This window comes from Mauremys reevesii, linkage group 10 (assembly GCF_016161935.1).
Source record: "Mauremys reevesii isolate NIE-2019 linkage group 10, ASM1616193v1, whole genome shotgun sequence".
NCBI classification, from domain to species: Eukaryota; Metazoa; Chordata; order Testudines; family Geoemydidae; genus Mauremys; species Mauremys reevesii.
In genome coordinates, this window is record NC_052632.1 from 50,601,074 (window position 1) to 50,617,276 (window position 16,203).

The window sequence follows — 16,203 nt, forward strand, 5'->3', positions numbered from 1 at the left end:
GGAAAGGCGGGGAAGCCGAGGAGACGCTGCGCCTGCCCCCCTCCCCCACCCCAAATTAACTCTCCATCTGTTTCTTCTCGACTGAGGCTGATGGCTTATGACAAGGCCTCCTCACTGCAAAGCTGTTTTGCCAGGAAAATCTATTACAAGTTGCTCTAAGAAAGACAGAAATTCTCTCCTTCTGTCTCGCCGCACTGGTCTCTCAAGGTGCTCACCCCAGGCAAGAGAGAGGTTTGGGAGCTGGCGTGCGCGGTCTGCTGCCTCCATCGAGGTGGAAAGCTCGCCTGCTGACTGTGAGGCCAGGACTTGGGCTGCCTCCCTTCCTCCCCTAGGCTCTCGGGGGTGGAGGGCATCCTGTCCATCTCAAGGGGCCAGGCCTACCTTGCCTGTTACAGTCAACAAGAGAACACCCCTTGTACCCCTCTGGGAGGGGGGGAGATGGGGATTCGGCCTTTTAGGGGCTGTAAATGAGACCTCTACACAGTCCAAAATAGACAGGCAATGGAAATCCCATCGGCTATTCCAGTGCTGGGCCACCCCTCCCTCCCAGCACTGCTAATGCAAATCCCATAAGTATCTACATGGGAAACAAATATTTAATAATGGGCTCTTCAATCTAGCACAGAAAGTATAAACAATCCAAAGGTTGGAAGTTGAAACTAGACAAATTGAGATCGGATAAGGTGTACATTTTTAGCAATGAGGGTAATTAATCACTGGAACCAGGGCCGGCTCCAGACCCCAGCGCGCCAAGCGCGCGCTTGGGGCGGCATTTTGCCGGCAGGGCGGCAGCCGGCTCCGGCGGACCTTCCGCAGTCATGCCTGCGGGAGGTCCACCGGAGCCGCGGCTTCGGGGGACCTCCCACAGGCATGACTGCGGAGGGTTCGCTGGTCCCGCGGCTCAGGTGGACCTCCCGCAGACGTGCCTACGGAAGCTCCCCCAGAGCTGCGGAACCGGCACCGCCAGAGCGCGCCCCGTGGCGCGCCGCCCTGCTTGGGGCGGCGGGATTCTTAGAGCCGCCCCGGACTGGAACAATTTACCAAGGGTCAACTCGTGGTGGATTCTCCAGTGCTGGCAATTTTAAAATCCAGACTGGCTGTTTTTCTAGGAATTGTTTTGGGCAGGTCTCTGGCCTATGCTATGCAGGAGGTCAGCCTCCATGAGCCCAGCCTTGGAATCTATGAATTTGGAAAACTGGGGTCAAATTCACCAAACTATTGTGATGGGGGAAAAAAACCTAAAGAAGAATTCAAAAAAAATTGAAACCCTGTTTTTTTCAATTTGAAACGACTCCTCCTTTCAAAACCTTCAACTTAATTAAAGAATATTCTAAAAATGCATTCAGGAAAAGAAAAAGAAAATGTTTCCTATGAACCAAAATTTATTTATTTAAATTCACTGAAACTTTCAGAAACTTTTCATGTTGGATCATCATGAACCTGAAATGAAAACCTTCTGTATTTTTTCAGAACAGCCAGTGAACTGAAAAATCAGGTACTTGCCCAGCACTAGTGTTTAGTACTAATGCCATCTGTGCCACTGGATCCCTCTATAGATTAAGTTAAGGTACAGCCCTTCTGTGCCTCAGTTTCCCCATCGATGCCATGGGGTTAGCGGGATTGGCCTACCTCCCAGGCAATCATGAGTGTTCATTACTCACATACCCATACGTTATCCTGAGACCAGCGAAGAGCTGCACCCCCCACACCACTGTAGGAGCCAGGAGGGGGTTGATTAGCACTTTGGGGGCCTCTTTTGCCCTATTAATAACTTCAGAGAAGTGGCACACAGACAAGGCAACAGGCCTCTCAGTGAGTCACAGCTACAAACGTAGCACTCAGCCACACATTGCCCAGGTGTAATGAACAGGTGGGTAACGAGGGCAAAGTCCCCTGGTGCTGTGTTGCTCAGTGGTGGGTGTCAGAGGCAGCTGTGGGTCAGAGCCCACACACTGTGGGGTGCACAGTCCTCTCTGAGGGCACACTCAGAACCAGGGACAGAGGAGTGAGCTGCAAAGGCCTAGCAGCCCCCAGAGTCTATCCCCTTCCATGCACAGAGCAGACGGAAAATCCAGGCATTGTGCTGATGGCCAGTGGGTAGCAAGCCAGGTGGAGAACAAGCCGAACCCCTCTGGCTCTCTCAGTGTGGAGCCAGCCCTGAACCCACTCGGCTGGTGTAACTTGGCTGGCTTTGGATTCTAAGGCAATGACTCCAGTTGACTGATACAGGGATGAGCTGGGGCAATTGGATCTCTGGAGCTGCCTTCTGGGCCATGCTGAAAGCAGCAAGTGGCGGGGCTGGGGACGGTTCTCACCTGGGTAGTGCTTTAAATAGGGGGGAAAGGAGGAGCCAGGAAAGTATAGACCAGTCAGCCTGACCTCAGTACCTGGGAAACTACTACAGCAATGTATGAAACATTCCACTTGCAAGTACCTGGAGGATGAAAGGGTGATCGCTAGCAGCCAGCATGGATTTACCAGAAATAGGGTAACTGGTTTGGTGGACAGAATATACCTGGACTTCAGCAAGGCTTCTCCCACAGTCCCACAAGACAGTCCGATAGGTAAGCTGGAGTTATGGGGGCTCAATGGAACTACCATTAAGTGGAAACAAAATTGGTTAAACAACCACAAACAAAGAGTATTAATGGACTGATGTCAGATTGGAGGGAGGTCTCAAGTGGGGTTCCACAGGGATCTGTTCTGGGGCCAGTGTTGTTTAACATGTTTATTAAGGATTTGGATGTAGGTATAGACAGCATACCAATCAAATCTGCAGCCGACACAAAGCTGCGGGTGGGGGCGTTGCCAATCCTTTGAAGAATAGAGCTAAAATTCAGAGGGTTCTTGATAAATGGGAGAACTGGGCTAAAGCCGACAAAATGAAATTCAACAAGGACAAATGGAAGGTGCTACGCTTAGGGAAGGAAAACCAGAGACACAAATAGAAAATGGGGGGAAACTGGCTTGGCAGCAGCACTGCTGAAAAGGATCTGGGACATGTGGTGGATCACACATGAGTCAGCAACATGCAAAAAAGCAAGTGCAGTTTTAGGTTGCATTAACAGGCATAGCATGCAAGTCACAATGATAGTACCGTTCTACTGGGCGCTGATTGGGTCTCAGCTGGAGTATTGTGTCCCATTTTGGTCACCAATGCAGAGACAGCCCGTGCCTGCCAATAGTGGGGGGGAAGGGACAGAGTGAGGGCAGCTGGCTTCAGCAGTGTTACTGAGCATGCTCAGTACAAGCCAAGCAGCAAATCTGGGGCTGAGGGGGCATATGACCCTGCATCCTCTTCCCCACACTGCTCAGCGTTGTCTGTGCACCAATGTATAGAAAGGATGTAGAGAAACTGGAAAGGATCCAGAGGCAAGCAACAGAGATGATCCAAGGGATGGAATCTAAGCCATGTGAGCAAAGGCTGAAAGAATGGGGGATGTTTAGTTTGGAAAAGAGGAAATTAAGAGGGGGACATGATAGCAGCCTTCAGATATTTGAAAGGCTGCCATAAAAAAGATGGAGAAAAGTTGCCCTCCTTCACCACAGAGGGCAGGACAAGAAGCAATGCAGATCTAGATTGAATCTTAGGAAAAACTTCCTAACTGTAAGAACAGTAGGACAATAGAACAGACTCCTTGGGAGATTGTGGAAGCCCCTTCACTGCAGGTTTTCAAAAGGAGGCGGGACAGCCATCCATGTGGGATGGGTTAGACACTACAAATCCTGCATCTTGGCTGACCCTTGCGGTCCCTTCTCACCATATAGGTCTATTGCCCTGTGGGTAGGCCACTCACCAGGAGCTCAGAAGATCTGGACTCAATGCCTGGCTCTGTCACTGGGTGACTTTAGACACTCAGGTTCAGATCCTCCAAGGTATTTCAGCACCTAACTCCCAGTGATTTCCCTTTGAGACACTGGGCCTCAGCACCCCACCTGTGCACTGGGGTGAATACGTGACTATCTCACTGGGGCGCTGGGCCATTAAAGATGGTGAGGCACGCACATACTCTGCTGTTCTAGGGCCTGCACTGGCGCACACCCCATCACCCCAGGGCGGGGACGTTGGGGGTGGGCCCGCTCAAAATGTATCATGGGAAACTTTTTCTTTTCCCTTCACAAAACCAGCCTGGTCTCAAAGATGAACACCTCTGCAACATTTGGCTTTTTTTTTTTAATTTTCTATTACACCCCCCTCCCCCACCAACATTTTCCTTTTCTCCTCCCCCTCCCCTGTCTGTTTGTTCAGAACCCGCAGAACCAAAACAACTTTGACTTTTTCGCAATGAATCTCTACCATCCTCTCCCGCCTCGTAACTCACCCCTTTCCCCAGGGGATTCCCCATCACCACGGGACCGATGACCCCTCAACACCCTTACCACCACCTTCAGTTTCAATTAAAGCAGGATGACTGGCTAAATCCCAGCTCCTGGAGCCCCTGGTAGGCCCAGGAACCTAGGAGTGGCTTTAAAGGTGGCTCAGAGCCTGTGGCAGGGGCTGATTTGGTATGATGGCCCCAGCGTCACGCCCGTAAGCTTGGGACTGGCTGTGGAGGAGGAACACTGCGAGTTCCATGTAGTGATGCAGAAGCAGCTGAGTCCCTCCCCACACTGCACACCGCTCTTAGCACCAGATGGCCTGCAACGGTGCTGTTCGTGCCCCAGTCGACAAGCTGCCAAATGCAGTGTAGCATTGAGTGAGATGCAGCACTTGCCTCCCTCCCTGTCTGGCATCTCGGGGCACAGAACTCCCTGGGTCTGAACCTCCCATCAGTGCACAAACCCTTGGCTCCCATGAACGTGTTAATTCTACAGTCCCCAGAGAGGGGAATGAGGGGCAGAGCTGGCCAGCCAGTGATGTGTGACCCCTGGATTTTTCTCCCCAGTGACAGTAGCTGGCACTGCCCTCACTCGGTCCTGCTCCACTGAGAGATCATAGAACCTCTCCACTCTGTCTGGCTCCCAGACCTCCTGGTTGCTAGGGCACCCTGACATTGCCAAGGGTGGATCAGTGCATCTGAGTTACACTAGGGATAATGCATCCACCTCTGCCCCCTTCACTTTTGTTCCCACCACCAGGCCGGGCGGCTGGGGACATCCGCTCGCTGGGCTGAACAAAGTGATGGCCACCTCTGCTGTCAGCAGGCCCTTCATCCAGGCCAGCGCACAGGAGACCCAGGGTGGAGCCACCACAGGCAGGGAGCCAGAGCGAACCGCAGGGTCTGTCCATGTCCAAAGCCTCCCCTGTCCCCCGGCTTTATAGGCACTACAGCCACATCCTAACCCTTTCTCCACCACTAGGAGGTGCTAGAGATCCCTGGGCACCCACTCAGTCCTGCAATTAAATTGATGCCACTGCAACCAGTGGCTTAGCTGGCTGGGGGGCAGCAGCCTGTAATACAGCACAGGACTCTCTCCCAGGAGGCTGGCAGGGGTTACAGGCTAGAGGGGTCACCCCCAACCCTCCACGAGGGACCCCTCCCCCTGAAAGCACCCCCCCCCCGGTGCCCCTTCTGCCCAGAAATCTCTGGTTTTGCCTCGGCACTGAGTCCTCTGTGCACAGGGCAGATACAGCCCCTTCGCCAGAGGGACTCCGGAAGTCAGACTCCAGGGCCCAGTCAATCCTTGGCCTTTCGCTGTCACTGCCAATAAGGGGGACACTCATTGCCAATAGCACTGAACTCACCCCCCAAGCAGGCCTTGCCATGGAGACACCCACCAGCCACCGTTGACTTGATCTGGATTTGAACTAGCAACCCAGCACAGAGGATCCTCAGCCCGGCCCAGCACCCTAAGGGTTCAGACATTGTCCCTCCAAATGCCTGGGTCTGGACAGCAGATGGCTAAGAGAGGCGATGCCAGCAGGCTATGAAACCAGGCGTGGTGTGGATAACGTGACTAGGAACATGTCATTCACCCTTTCACGCAATACGAGAACCAGGGGTCACCCTATGACCTTAATAGGCTGCAGGTAGCATACAGACAAGAGGAAGTATTTCTTCACGCAACGCACAGCCAAGTGGTGGAACTCATTGCTAGGGGATGTTGTGAAGGCCAAAAGGCTAACCGGGGTCAAACAAGCCCTGAATAGGTTCATGGATGATGGATCCATCAATGGCTAATAGCCAAGATGGGCAGGGACACAACTGCACGCTCTGGGTGTCCCTAAACCTCTGAGTGCCAGAAGCCAGGCGTGGCAGATGGGTGGATCACTCCATAACTGCCCTGGCTCTGTACATACCCCAAGGCTCTGGCATGGGCTAGCGCCAGAGCCAGCAGGGCAGGTCCCGAGTTCTTCGATCCTCCGGGCTCCCCTGCGCTGGCTGGGCAGACAGCCTGAGTGAGGTGGGCAGCAGCTTTGGGGGAATCTTGGTCCAATGGTCCATTCCAAGACTTGGAACGATTCTCGTCCTTCCCAGCTGGGGGCAGTGATTGGCTCCAGGGCTGGCACCCTGCGAGCGCTGCAAACTGGTGTCCAGGAGGGCAGCCTGGAATGCCATGGGGCCAGGCCCCCAGCACTGCCACGTGCCCGATAACCCCACCCTTTTCCCCAGAGTAGCCACGGGTTAACCTCGTTTACTGGGCACGGTCACACCTGGGGGCAGGGGGAGGGAGCTTCACCTTCTGGTGAAATGCATGAGGCAAGATGTCCATGGCTGGAGTTTGGGGAGCGCTCAGAACCCAGCCTGCCTCATTGCAGCTGAGGATCGGGCCCCGCTGCGCAGGATATGGTCAAGAGGGCTGGGCAGAGATCCGCGGGGGGTTAGGGGGGACAGTAGGAGGCGGTGGGGTGGGATTCCACTAAGGCTTGGGACGTGCTGAGCTAGGAGGGCCAGACAAGTCCCCTGGCCAGACAGAATCCCTGAAGCAGGGGTAGAGAACGTGCAATGAAGACCCACAAATGGGATGCCGAGCCCAGATTCCTCACCACCTGCCCACTGCTCTCACGGCCTCCCCACGGGGCAAGAACGCTTGGTGGGCTGTGACAACCCCTGAGCACTGCTGACATGGGGACATGCACCAAACACAGCGCCCTGCCCCAGCAGCCAAAGGAAAACCCCGGGATGCTCCAACAGGGCTCAGGCAGAGCAGGTTGGTATCCTAGAGAAGGAATCAGGAACCAGGCTTCAACTCAGGCCAATGTATTTCTTGTGACTATGCTGCCCCTCACTGGCTGGTTTCAAAACAGATTTCTGCACAGACATTTATGTGCATTTCCGCAGGCCCTAGCCAGGGACTAGCTCATTTGGGTCTGGCCAGTGTTTCCATGATGGCATCAGAGAGGTTTAGCTCCACCCAGGAAATCTCTCAGTCCGCTGGGAATAGGGCAAACACGTTGGCAGCAATTGGGGTGTTATGGATTTAAATCAGTTTGTTTCTGTCCATCCAGGAGCGTGCTCTCTCTCTCTCTCTCTCACACACACACACGGCAACATACTGTATGTTGCCAACACTGGCACTTTTATCACGAGTCGCACAATAAGTGATGTTTTTTCTCAAAGCCCCAGCTCCTGGATTCAAATGAAAGGCAAAAATTCCACCTGTCATTTAAAAACAAACAATGTTGAGCTTAAAACAGGCCCCAACCACCCACAAAAGGGAAGGAAACGAGAAGACAAAGAAAATGAACCCATTTTAAAAAAAAAAAGCTCATGATTTTTAAGTCAATCTCATGATTTTGAGGCCTGACTCCTGATTCTTGAACAGTCGGGGTTAGGAACACACACACACACACACCCCATTTTATAACTTACCCTTTATGCAGACCCTTGGGCCCAGATTCCGACGCGGTGTGAGCGGGTGGCACTGCTGAACTCTGTCTCCTTACAGCAGTGGCAATGGCAATTAGCTGAAAAGAAGCTGCTAGAAACTAGGAAGCATGTTCTCATAAGGAATCTCAGGAAATGCTGTCTAAATTAAATTACTCTAAAACGGATGCGAACCTGTTTGAAAGACTGTATTGAACGCGTAGTTATCAATGGTTCACTGTCAAATGGGGCCACCATAGCTAGTGTGGTCCCACCGGGGACAGTCCTGTGTCTGATGCTATTCACTATTTTGATTACATAATCAATAATGGAGTGGAGCGTGTGCTTACAAAATGTGGGGCTGACACGCAGCCACGAGGGGTTGTTCACACTAGAACTCAAAAACGACCTCGATAAATTGGAGACTTGCTCTGAAACGAACAAGATGAAATTCAATAAAGACAAGTGCAACGTCCTACATTTATCAAAGACAAAGCAAATACACAGCTACAAAATGGAGACTAGCTGTCTAGGTAGTAGTATGGCTGAAGAGGATCTCTGGGTTAGAGTGAATCCCAAATCAAATAAGAGTCAACAATGTGATACAGCTGCAAAAAAGGCTAATATTAATCTGGGGTGAATTAACAGGAGTGTTATAAGAGGTGGGAGATAATCATCCGGCTCTACTCAGCACTGGTGAGGCCCCAGCTGGAGTCCTGTGTCCAATTCTAGGCACCCCCCACTTTCAGAAAGATGAGCAGCCCCAGTTCGAGCACCTGTGCCCAGCCACACAGCACACTACATCCCCCGGTGCCAGTATGAATGCAAACACTCCCAATCTCAGTAGCACAGGTCCTGCTCCCAGCACGTCCCCACCGGGCAGGAGATGTGCTGGTCAAAGCGGTAATAATGCCCTTACCCACACAGCGATTGCTGCACTGACCACTTCCCCCTGCTAAGTAGTCTGCTGGCCCAGGGACTGTTGAGGAGACAGCAGGTCCAAGGTTTCTCAAGAGTTAAAAGAACCAGAGCAGCGTGGGGCTGCTGGCCTGATCCCCCGGCCAGTTAAGGAACATAGCAATAACAGACATGGCAAGCTGCTGGTGTGTTACTGCTACCCTCTAGTGGACAGAAGTAGCACTGCTGCACAGGCCCTATGCTACTAGCTACCAGGAATTCTCTCTTAGCTCAGGGCAGGACAGATCCAAATTCAGTCCTTTTTGTTGCAGTGAGGCTTCGAGTGACAACAGGGTGCAGCACAGTTATAATACCACATAGCATTTATGTCCTGCCATCTCTTTAGGGACCACAGCTCTTTACAAAGGTGTCATTATTCCCCTTATACAGATGGGGAAACGGAGGCATAGAGGCAGGCTCTTGCCCAAAGTCAACCAGAGAGCCAGGAATAGAACCCCCCTCTCCTGCTTCCCAGGTCAGCACCATACCTACCCAGCCACATCACTGTGCCATCCCAGCAGGCCATGAATTTATCCACTAAAGTTCAGAGTTCCTCAAATTTTCCAAATCCTGTGAAGAACCATAAAATTGGGGAATTGTAGGAACTGCCAGAACAACTCAGACCAACGGTCCAGCTACACCAGCATCTGGCCTCAGTACTAGCTTTAGAGGAAGATAGGAGAAACCCTGCAGTAGCAGTTATGGGATAACAAACCTTCAGGGAAAGTTTCCTCCTGACCCCCATTATGGAGAGATTGACTTGTGCCCTGAAGCATGAGTGTTTATATTTCCTCCTCAAACTCTTGTTTAGTTTTTAAATGTTTACTATAACAGCTCTAGATACTCATGTTATCTCTACATGTGTCCAGTCCCTCCTTGAATCTTGCTAGGTTCTTGGCCTCTGTGACATCTTGTGGCAATTAGTTCCACAGGTTAACTGTGCACAGTGTGACGTCATTTCCTCTTAGTTTTGAGCTTTCAATTTCATTGTTCTTGTATGAAACATAGCAAACCCTGCTTCCCAGCGTGGGCTTCCAAGTGTATGACTGAAAATGACCTACACAAATAACAACATAGAGTAAACAAGGGATTTAATTAAAAAACAAAACTTTATTTGGTCCATTGGAACCTGAGTTTGAAAACCACCCATGGATAATTTGTATCATACAGGGATTACAGATCTGATTTACAATTGATAAAATAGCCTGTGTTTCATAAGAGCTGGACAGTATTTACAGGGTTAAAAATATTCACAGCTCAGAGAGAGAAAAGACAAGAGAGAGAGAGAGCGAGAAAAGAAAAAGACGGAATCGTCCAAAGGAGGAAAGGACGGAACAGATCGTTTGACGAATAAAAACTACAAATAACAGAGCTTGGCTCAGCTGCTCCCTGCCATTGGCGGCCAGCAGGGTCTGAGAGGCAGCGCACATGAAGGGGCAATATCCCCCCCAGCAGGGATCCCCCATTCCCACCTCCCTCCTTCCCAAGGAGCACAGTGCAGACCATAACAACAGAAGGGAGGAGAGAAGTGTCCCACGCTCACAGACTGGAGGGGAAACGTAAAACCTGGGGTCAAAATAAGCCTTGGCACTGCCAACCCCCTCGGTGCCCAGCAGAACGCCAGCCTGCCCACAGTCTGGGTCTCTACAGCACAGCTGATCTCTCAGAGTGAGATGGCTGCTCAGGGGGGACAGCCTGGCAAGCCACCTGTGCAGGCCTCAGGCCTACCTGTGCTGGAGAATCTGACCAGAGGCCTGTCTGCCTAGGGACTGAGCGCCTGTTTCAGGATGTTCATAAGGGCAGGTAAGTGAAATGGGTGGCTCCAAGGCTGATTCCGTCTGAGCATCGCCCCGCCCCCCACTAAAAAAACAGAATATTTCCCAGGAGCCTTTGGGGGAAGATTAGTGCAAAGCTTAAAACCAGAGTTAAAACCGCCCTGGGATTTTCACGTCAAAGAGCCTGCTATGGGGGAGAGGCTTCGCTGGTCCGGGGGAGTCACGCTCTGCACAAAGCCGAGTGGATTCACCTGCAGTGGGACCCGGCTAGCTCAGAATCCCACACGCAGAGGTGGCAGCCTCGGGGGCTAGGGCCCACCTCGCTAATCAGCCATGAGCACGGATCTCCTGCTAGCGCCCAATGGCGCCAGGGACTAAACTGTCACTCCCATGACACCCCATGCCCACGCTCTCCAACGGGCCCCATGACGTCTACCGCACAAGGTGTTTGCTGCCATTCCAGAATCGCTGCCTCTGCTCTGGACATGACCCTCAGCCCCTGCTCCCTCTGCCCTGCAAACCCCACAAGGTGCCTGGGCAGAACCCCGTGCCCCATCAGCAGCTCTGGGTCCCCTGAAGAGTGGGGCGTCTAGGGGGCAGGGATTCCCTGCCTAAGCCAGCTGGGATTTGATTGGCCGTTCAAAGCAATGATCATTTAAAAAAATAAAAGTCAGTGCATGGCAAAACTTTCAAACAATGGGGGAGGGGTGCGAGTCTGCTCAGCCCCCAGCCTGTGTCCGAACCCCAGTGCTGGCTGGTGTACCCGCTATGCTGTACCTACCCCATACACTGACAGCCCTGGAGAATCCCCGCTCCAGCTGCGCCTTTCACCTGGGCCCAGCCATGTGCTGCACTGAGCCATCAGTCAAGCTCAGTTGTTTGTGAAGTGGCAGCTCTGTTGGCTTCCCTGGTGCAGAGAAGGCCAGGATCAGGCCTCTCAGCCTGTAGTCAGGCCACCTCTGGCTGGCCTCCCTATGCGCCTGGGCCAGGCCCCCAAGCTGGGGCAGTGGTGCCAGGGGTTGAGAGGTGTGCTGGGGAAGGCTGGACTGTCAGGGCCAGAGGACGGTTCTCCAGCACAGCTCATGGCTTCTCTCCTAACCCTGCTCCCCACGGCCACTACTGCATAGTACACGTGTTCCTCATACACACAGAGCGCGGGGGCTGGAATCCCACATATGCCCTGTGTCTCACAACGCAGCGCAGAAAGGGCCGTTTCACTCCATTTTGGTAAAAGACGCTTTGTAAAACGCTAACAGCTGCTTTTCAAATGAAATCACCACCCCCACTCCTAGGGGAAAAAGCAGCTCCAAGCAGCTGCGTTCTGCCCACTGCAGGAGGGGGCTGCCCCCAAACACTGTTCTTTGCCCTGGTGAAATTTGGACAAACACCCCTCTGCAGGCCACGGGACAAAAAACTACCACTCCCAGAAACCTCTGGGACATAAGGCTTTACCCAGAGTTGGTTTGGAGGCACAGAGATCAGAGGCGGGGGCACCGACCAGCAACTTTTACCAGATTTGTAGGTCATGTAAATTCCCAGCCTGATCTTCTTCTCCCTGATCTTCACCATCTGCCTCCTGTCAAGCCGCTGGCATGAGACGCAGCTGGAGGCAGAGATGTCAGCGCCCCAGGCTGGGCTGGGCTGAGGTGATTCCATGCACCCATGGCCATTTAAAGCAGCAGCACCTTCCCGACAACCCATGCAAGCCCACTTCGGCTGGGCTGGCCCCCTGGCCACCTCTGTCCTTGCCACGAGCTTGGTCTCACACTGGCTCTCAATTCTCTTTTGCTGGCAAATAGCCGACAGGACAAGGCAGGGCCCAAGGCCGGCTCCACCGGGCCCCAACCAGGTTGCTGCAGCCCTGCTTCCACAGTATCCAGGCGGGCGATCCCGGAGCTGGGCCCCACAGTGCCAGGCGGGCAGAAGGGAGCACACACAGACGGACAGACGTCAGTCAGAGGTATATTGTTTTTTGCAGCATCAGGTGCCTGACGCTAGCGGGGGGAGCAGAGTCCTGAGTGGCCGTAGGGTTTGGAAGGAACCTGCCTCCCCGCCCCCGTTCTCCTCCCCCAGCCTGGCCAAGGCTCCCGGCTGCCCTGGCAATTGGTGGCCATTCCTCCAGACCAAGCGCATGCGCTGGAGGGGCGGGGGAAGGGCCAGGATCCTGAGACTGCCCCCGCCCCGGCTGGCTCCCTGTAAAGTGCGTGCGTTGGCGGAGGGGGGTTGTGCGGAGGCAGGGAGGGGAGTGGGAGGGGGATCCCCAGCCCTGAGGGAAAAGCGCTTGGCAGGATGCTGTGGCGCTGCCCCCTGGTGGCTCAGCACCGCCGGGTCGGGAAGCAGCCCAAAGCAGCCGGGGCCAAGGCCTTGGTTAAAGCGAGAAGGCAGAAGCAGGAGAGGGGCAGGGAGGGCTGGGCTGGTTGTCATAGCGGCCGGGGCCCGTGCAGCCCTGCCACCTCAGGGGTGAGCAGCGGGTTGTGGGTCCCTTTCGTTGCCATCCAGTCATTGAGGAAGGCCTGGGCGGCTTTGCGGTGCGCCAGGCGGTGGGTGATGGAGAAGCCAGCGTTGCCTTCCAGCTGGGAGAGGATCACCAGCACCTGTCTGCGGGGGGAGAGGGGTCAGTGGGGGTGCGGCCAGAGCCTGCTCTCAGCCCATGGGTGCAGCTATTGAGAGACACATGCTCCTATGTGGGGACACCTCATGCAGGGCCTTGCTAGGGCCATGGGGCCAGGGGGCTTGGCCGGTAGCTAGGCTCCCTCGCCAGCCCATGCCCCGGCCACCCGGCACCGGATTCCCTCCCTAGCCCATGCCCCATGGGGGGTCTCTGTGGTCGGGCTGGGGGCACCAGATCCTCTCGCCAGGCAATGCCCTCGGGCAGAGGGGTCTCTCAGTCTGGGCCAGCATTGCAGGCCCTGTCACATGGCAGCTTCATTCCTGGCATTCCCTGAGGTGCCCTTCGCCCTGGTGGGGTGCCCCTCACCTGTGCAGGGGTGGCACACTGTCCTGGGTTTTCAGGCTGCCCCGTGTGGACACCACGTTGAAGCTGTCTGTGCAGTCACACTGGACGTGCAGGTAGGACTTGGGGTGCCGGTTCTCCACCACCACGATCAGCCCCGCCCAGCCATGTGTCAAGTAGTAGCAGGTCATCCCCTCGCGGCCCTGATGGGACAACCAGCAGGGTTAGACGAGCAGGCCCCTCCCAGCCCCCGCACCAGAACCACAGAGTCAGTGCCCGCCGTCACAACAGGAACCCTGCCAACCAGAGGGAGCTGCTGGCCTCTCCTGCTCACCCCAAGCTATCCAAGGCACCTGCCCTTGCTATACATCACCAGTATTTACCCACCTCAGCATCCAGGGGAGGAAGGGATGATCCTTCAGGCGCAGGGATGCCCTGTCCTCCTAACCCCTGCCCTCCCTGTTCTCCAGGGACTGAGCCCATTCACACCCCCATGCACCCCAAGCAGGGTGCCTGCAGGATCCGCCAGCCAGGCACTGACCTCCCACCAGCCTGCCCTACCTGCCTGGCAGGGAAACCTGGCCCCCAGAGGTCAGGGCATACGACTGAGCTGAGCCGGGCTCCCTGTGGGAGAGGGACGGAGAACCTGCAGCAAAGGGGAGACCCCCTCCAGCCACAAGCAAGAGCCACCAGCTGGGGGCAGCAGTAAGCTAGGGGTGAGCGAGCAGAGCGCCAGCTGGAGCGGCAATGTCCACTCAGCTATTTGTTGTGCGCTAGCTCCAGCCCGCTAGCATGCGTCCCTCTCCCCAGGCTGGGAGGCTGCAGCGCAGACGGACCTGGGGGTAGCCCATGTGTACCAACCCGTCAGCCAGCAGCTTGGGACTCAGCTGGGCCCCGCACCCACCTCGTGCCGCTCGCCCTTGTTCTCGGTCAGCAGGATGATGGCGTCGGCCAGCGTGGTGGGTTGCGCCTCGACCTGCTCCACCATCACCAGGCGGGAGCTGTAAATGGCCAGGATGTAGCTGGAGCTGTCAGCGGGGGGGCTGGAGGCTGGGGAGACAAAGATGGTTCAATGAGGGGGTGCACCAGGCCACCCAGCCCCCGTCATACTGCCCGTGCTTCCCCCTGTGTTCAGCTCCTGCTGCTCGGGACAGGACGCTGCCCAGGGTACCCTGTTCCCTTCACCAGCACCTTGCCGAGCTCCACCGACATCACAGCCCCCTTGGGACAGGCCTTACTCACCCCCGGACAGCGGAAACTGAGGCACGGGGCGGTGCTGTTACTGGCCCAAGTCAGATAGTGCCTGGAACAGGACCCAGGAGTCCGGATTCCCGAAGACAGGAATTCTTGAGTGAGTCTGCAGTGATTGCAGGTGACTCACTAGCCAACTATTGGCACAACTGGCTCTGGGGGAGCTCCTAGGAGGCAGAGGACTGGCAGGGCTGGCATTGGGCACTTGGCCTGGCAGAGGGAACTCTGTGCCTGGAGGGACCAGGCTGGGGAAGGGCAGGGTGAGCTGTGCTGACGGTGGCCCTCTTTCCCCCATGAGATCACAGATCGCCTGTGTCTCATGAAACGGAAATGGGACACAGTGCTGGAGAGACTAGGACCTGGACTCTCGCCAAGCTGCCTTCCCTCTCCGACCCACCCACCCCACAGCCCCTCAGGGCAGGCTGCAGGGACATGCCCAGCCAAGGGGGGAAGCCAGGGGGAGATACCACTGCCCCTCCACCTCCGGCCTGCAGCACAGGAGTGAGGCGGCAATGCAGCCGGCCCCACAGCCCTTCCCTGCAGGGCACGCTCAGCGGGCTGGTGTGCCAAGCCGGCAGCGCCTGGGGCCTCACCCTGGCCAGAGGACGTGCCCGGCAGCGGGGCATTCCAGTGGTTGAAGGCACAGCACACGACAGCGTACTCGCCCGGCTCCAGCATGACATCGCAGTTCACAAACTTCTTCACCGCCCGCTTGCTGTGGGCCACCAGCCGGCCCAGGCTCAGCTTGTTCCCGCTGGTGAAGGTGGCGCGGAACACCATGATGCACAGGTCCAGCAAGTGGCTGTCCACCGTGTCGGAGCGCCTGCCAGGGGTGGGGTGCGGGGGGAGAAGTCAGGACTGCGCCAGCCATGTCCCCTACCCACCCTGAGGCTCTAACCAGGGGATATGGCTTTACTGCCAAGGTGAGCTGTGCTGCCGTGAGCAGGACAGGTCAAGCGGAGCAGATCCACCAGCTGGGCCTGGGGAAAGCATGGCAGAAGCGCCCCCTAGCAGCGGCTGGCGTGCTTTGCAGGCTTAGCTCTGTAATACAGGGTAGGGCTACAGGGGGCAAGCGTGTACCCAAGAAAGGCTCCCCCTGCTGGCCTGGGTGCCCTTCGCCTGACACAAACCCCTCCTGCTTGCATACAGCTCAGGCAGAGGGAGACGTCCTGGGTGCTGGTATCAGCGGATTACAATAAAACCCCGGGCAGATCTTGGTGATCTTTCCCCTTCGCATGTCTCCTGCACCGAGTCAGGGCTTTACACCTGCAGCCGGCAGATGGGGCAGAGCACTTCCTGTCTGGCCCTGTTCTCATCCGCAGTAAGCAGCACCGAGGCATCGCAGCAGAGCCACCTTCCCAGGCCAGCCCCAGGAGGGAGGCTGGGAGATTGCTGGGAGAAATGCCGATCCGGGCAATTCCCAGCCCAGGCTGCTTTGGACAGTCAGGGAATAACCACAGCTGGCCTGTCGCCAGCACCACTTGAACAAGGATCCCAAAGCGCTTTGCAAATGTTAATG

At 55.5% G+C, this 16,203-nt stretch overlaps 1 protein-coding gene across 5 annotated transcripts in view; it reads right to left on the minus strand.

The window, feature by feature from the left end:
* Positions 1–9,795: 9,795 nt before the first annotated feature.
* CAPN15 (calpain 15) overlaps positions 9,796–16,203 on the minus strand; it is a 108,808-nt gene continuing 102,400 nt past the window's right edge. For 4 of the 5 annotated variants that reach the window (XM_039491195.1, XM_039491194.1, XM_039491193.1 and 1 more), the window contains exons 9-12: positions 15,278–15,507; positions 14,338–14,483; positions 13,458–13,636; positions 12,901–13,078 (exon numbers count right to left, since the gene is read on the minus strand). In XM_039491195.1, the coding sequence (XP_039347129.1) occupies positions 12,901–13,078; positions 13,458–13,636; positions 14,338–14,483; positions 15,278–15,507 (733 nt within the window). Of the gene's footprint in view, positions 13,079–13,457; positions 13,637–14,337; positions 14,484–15,277; positions 15,508–16,203 lie in introns of all 5 variants that reach the window. The other variant, XM_039491191.1, reaches the window with a different exon arrangement.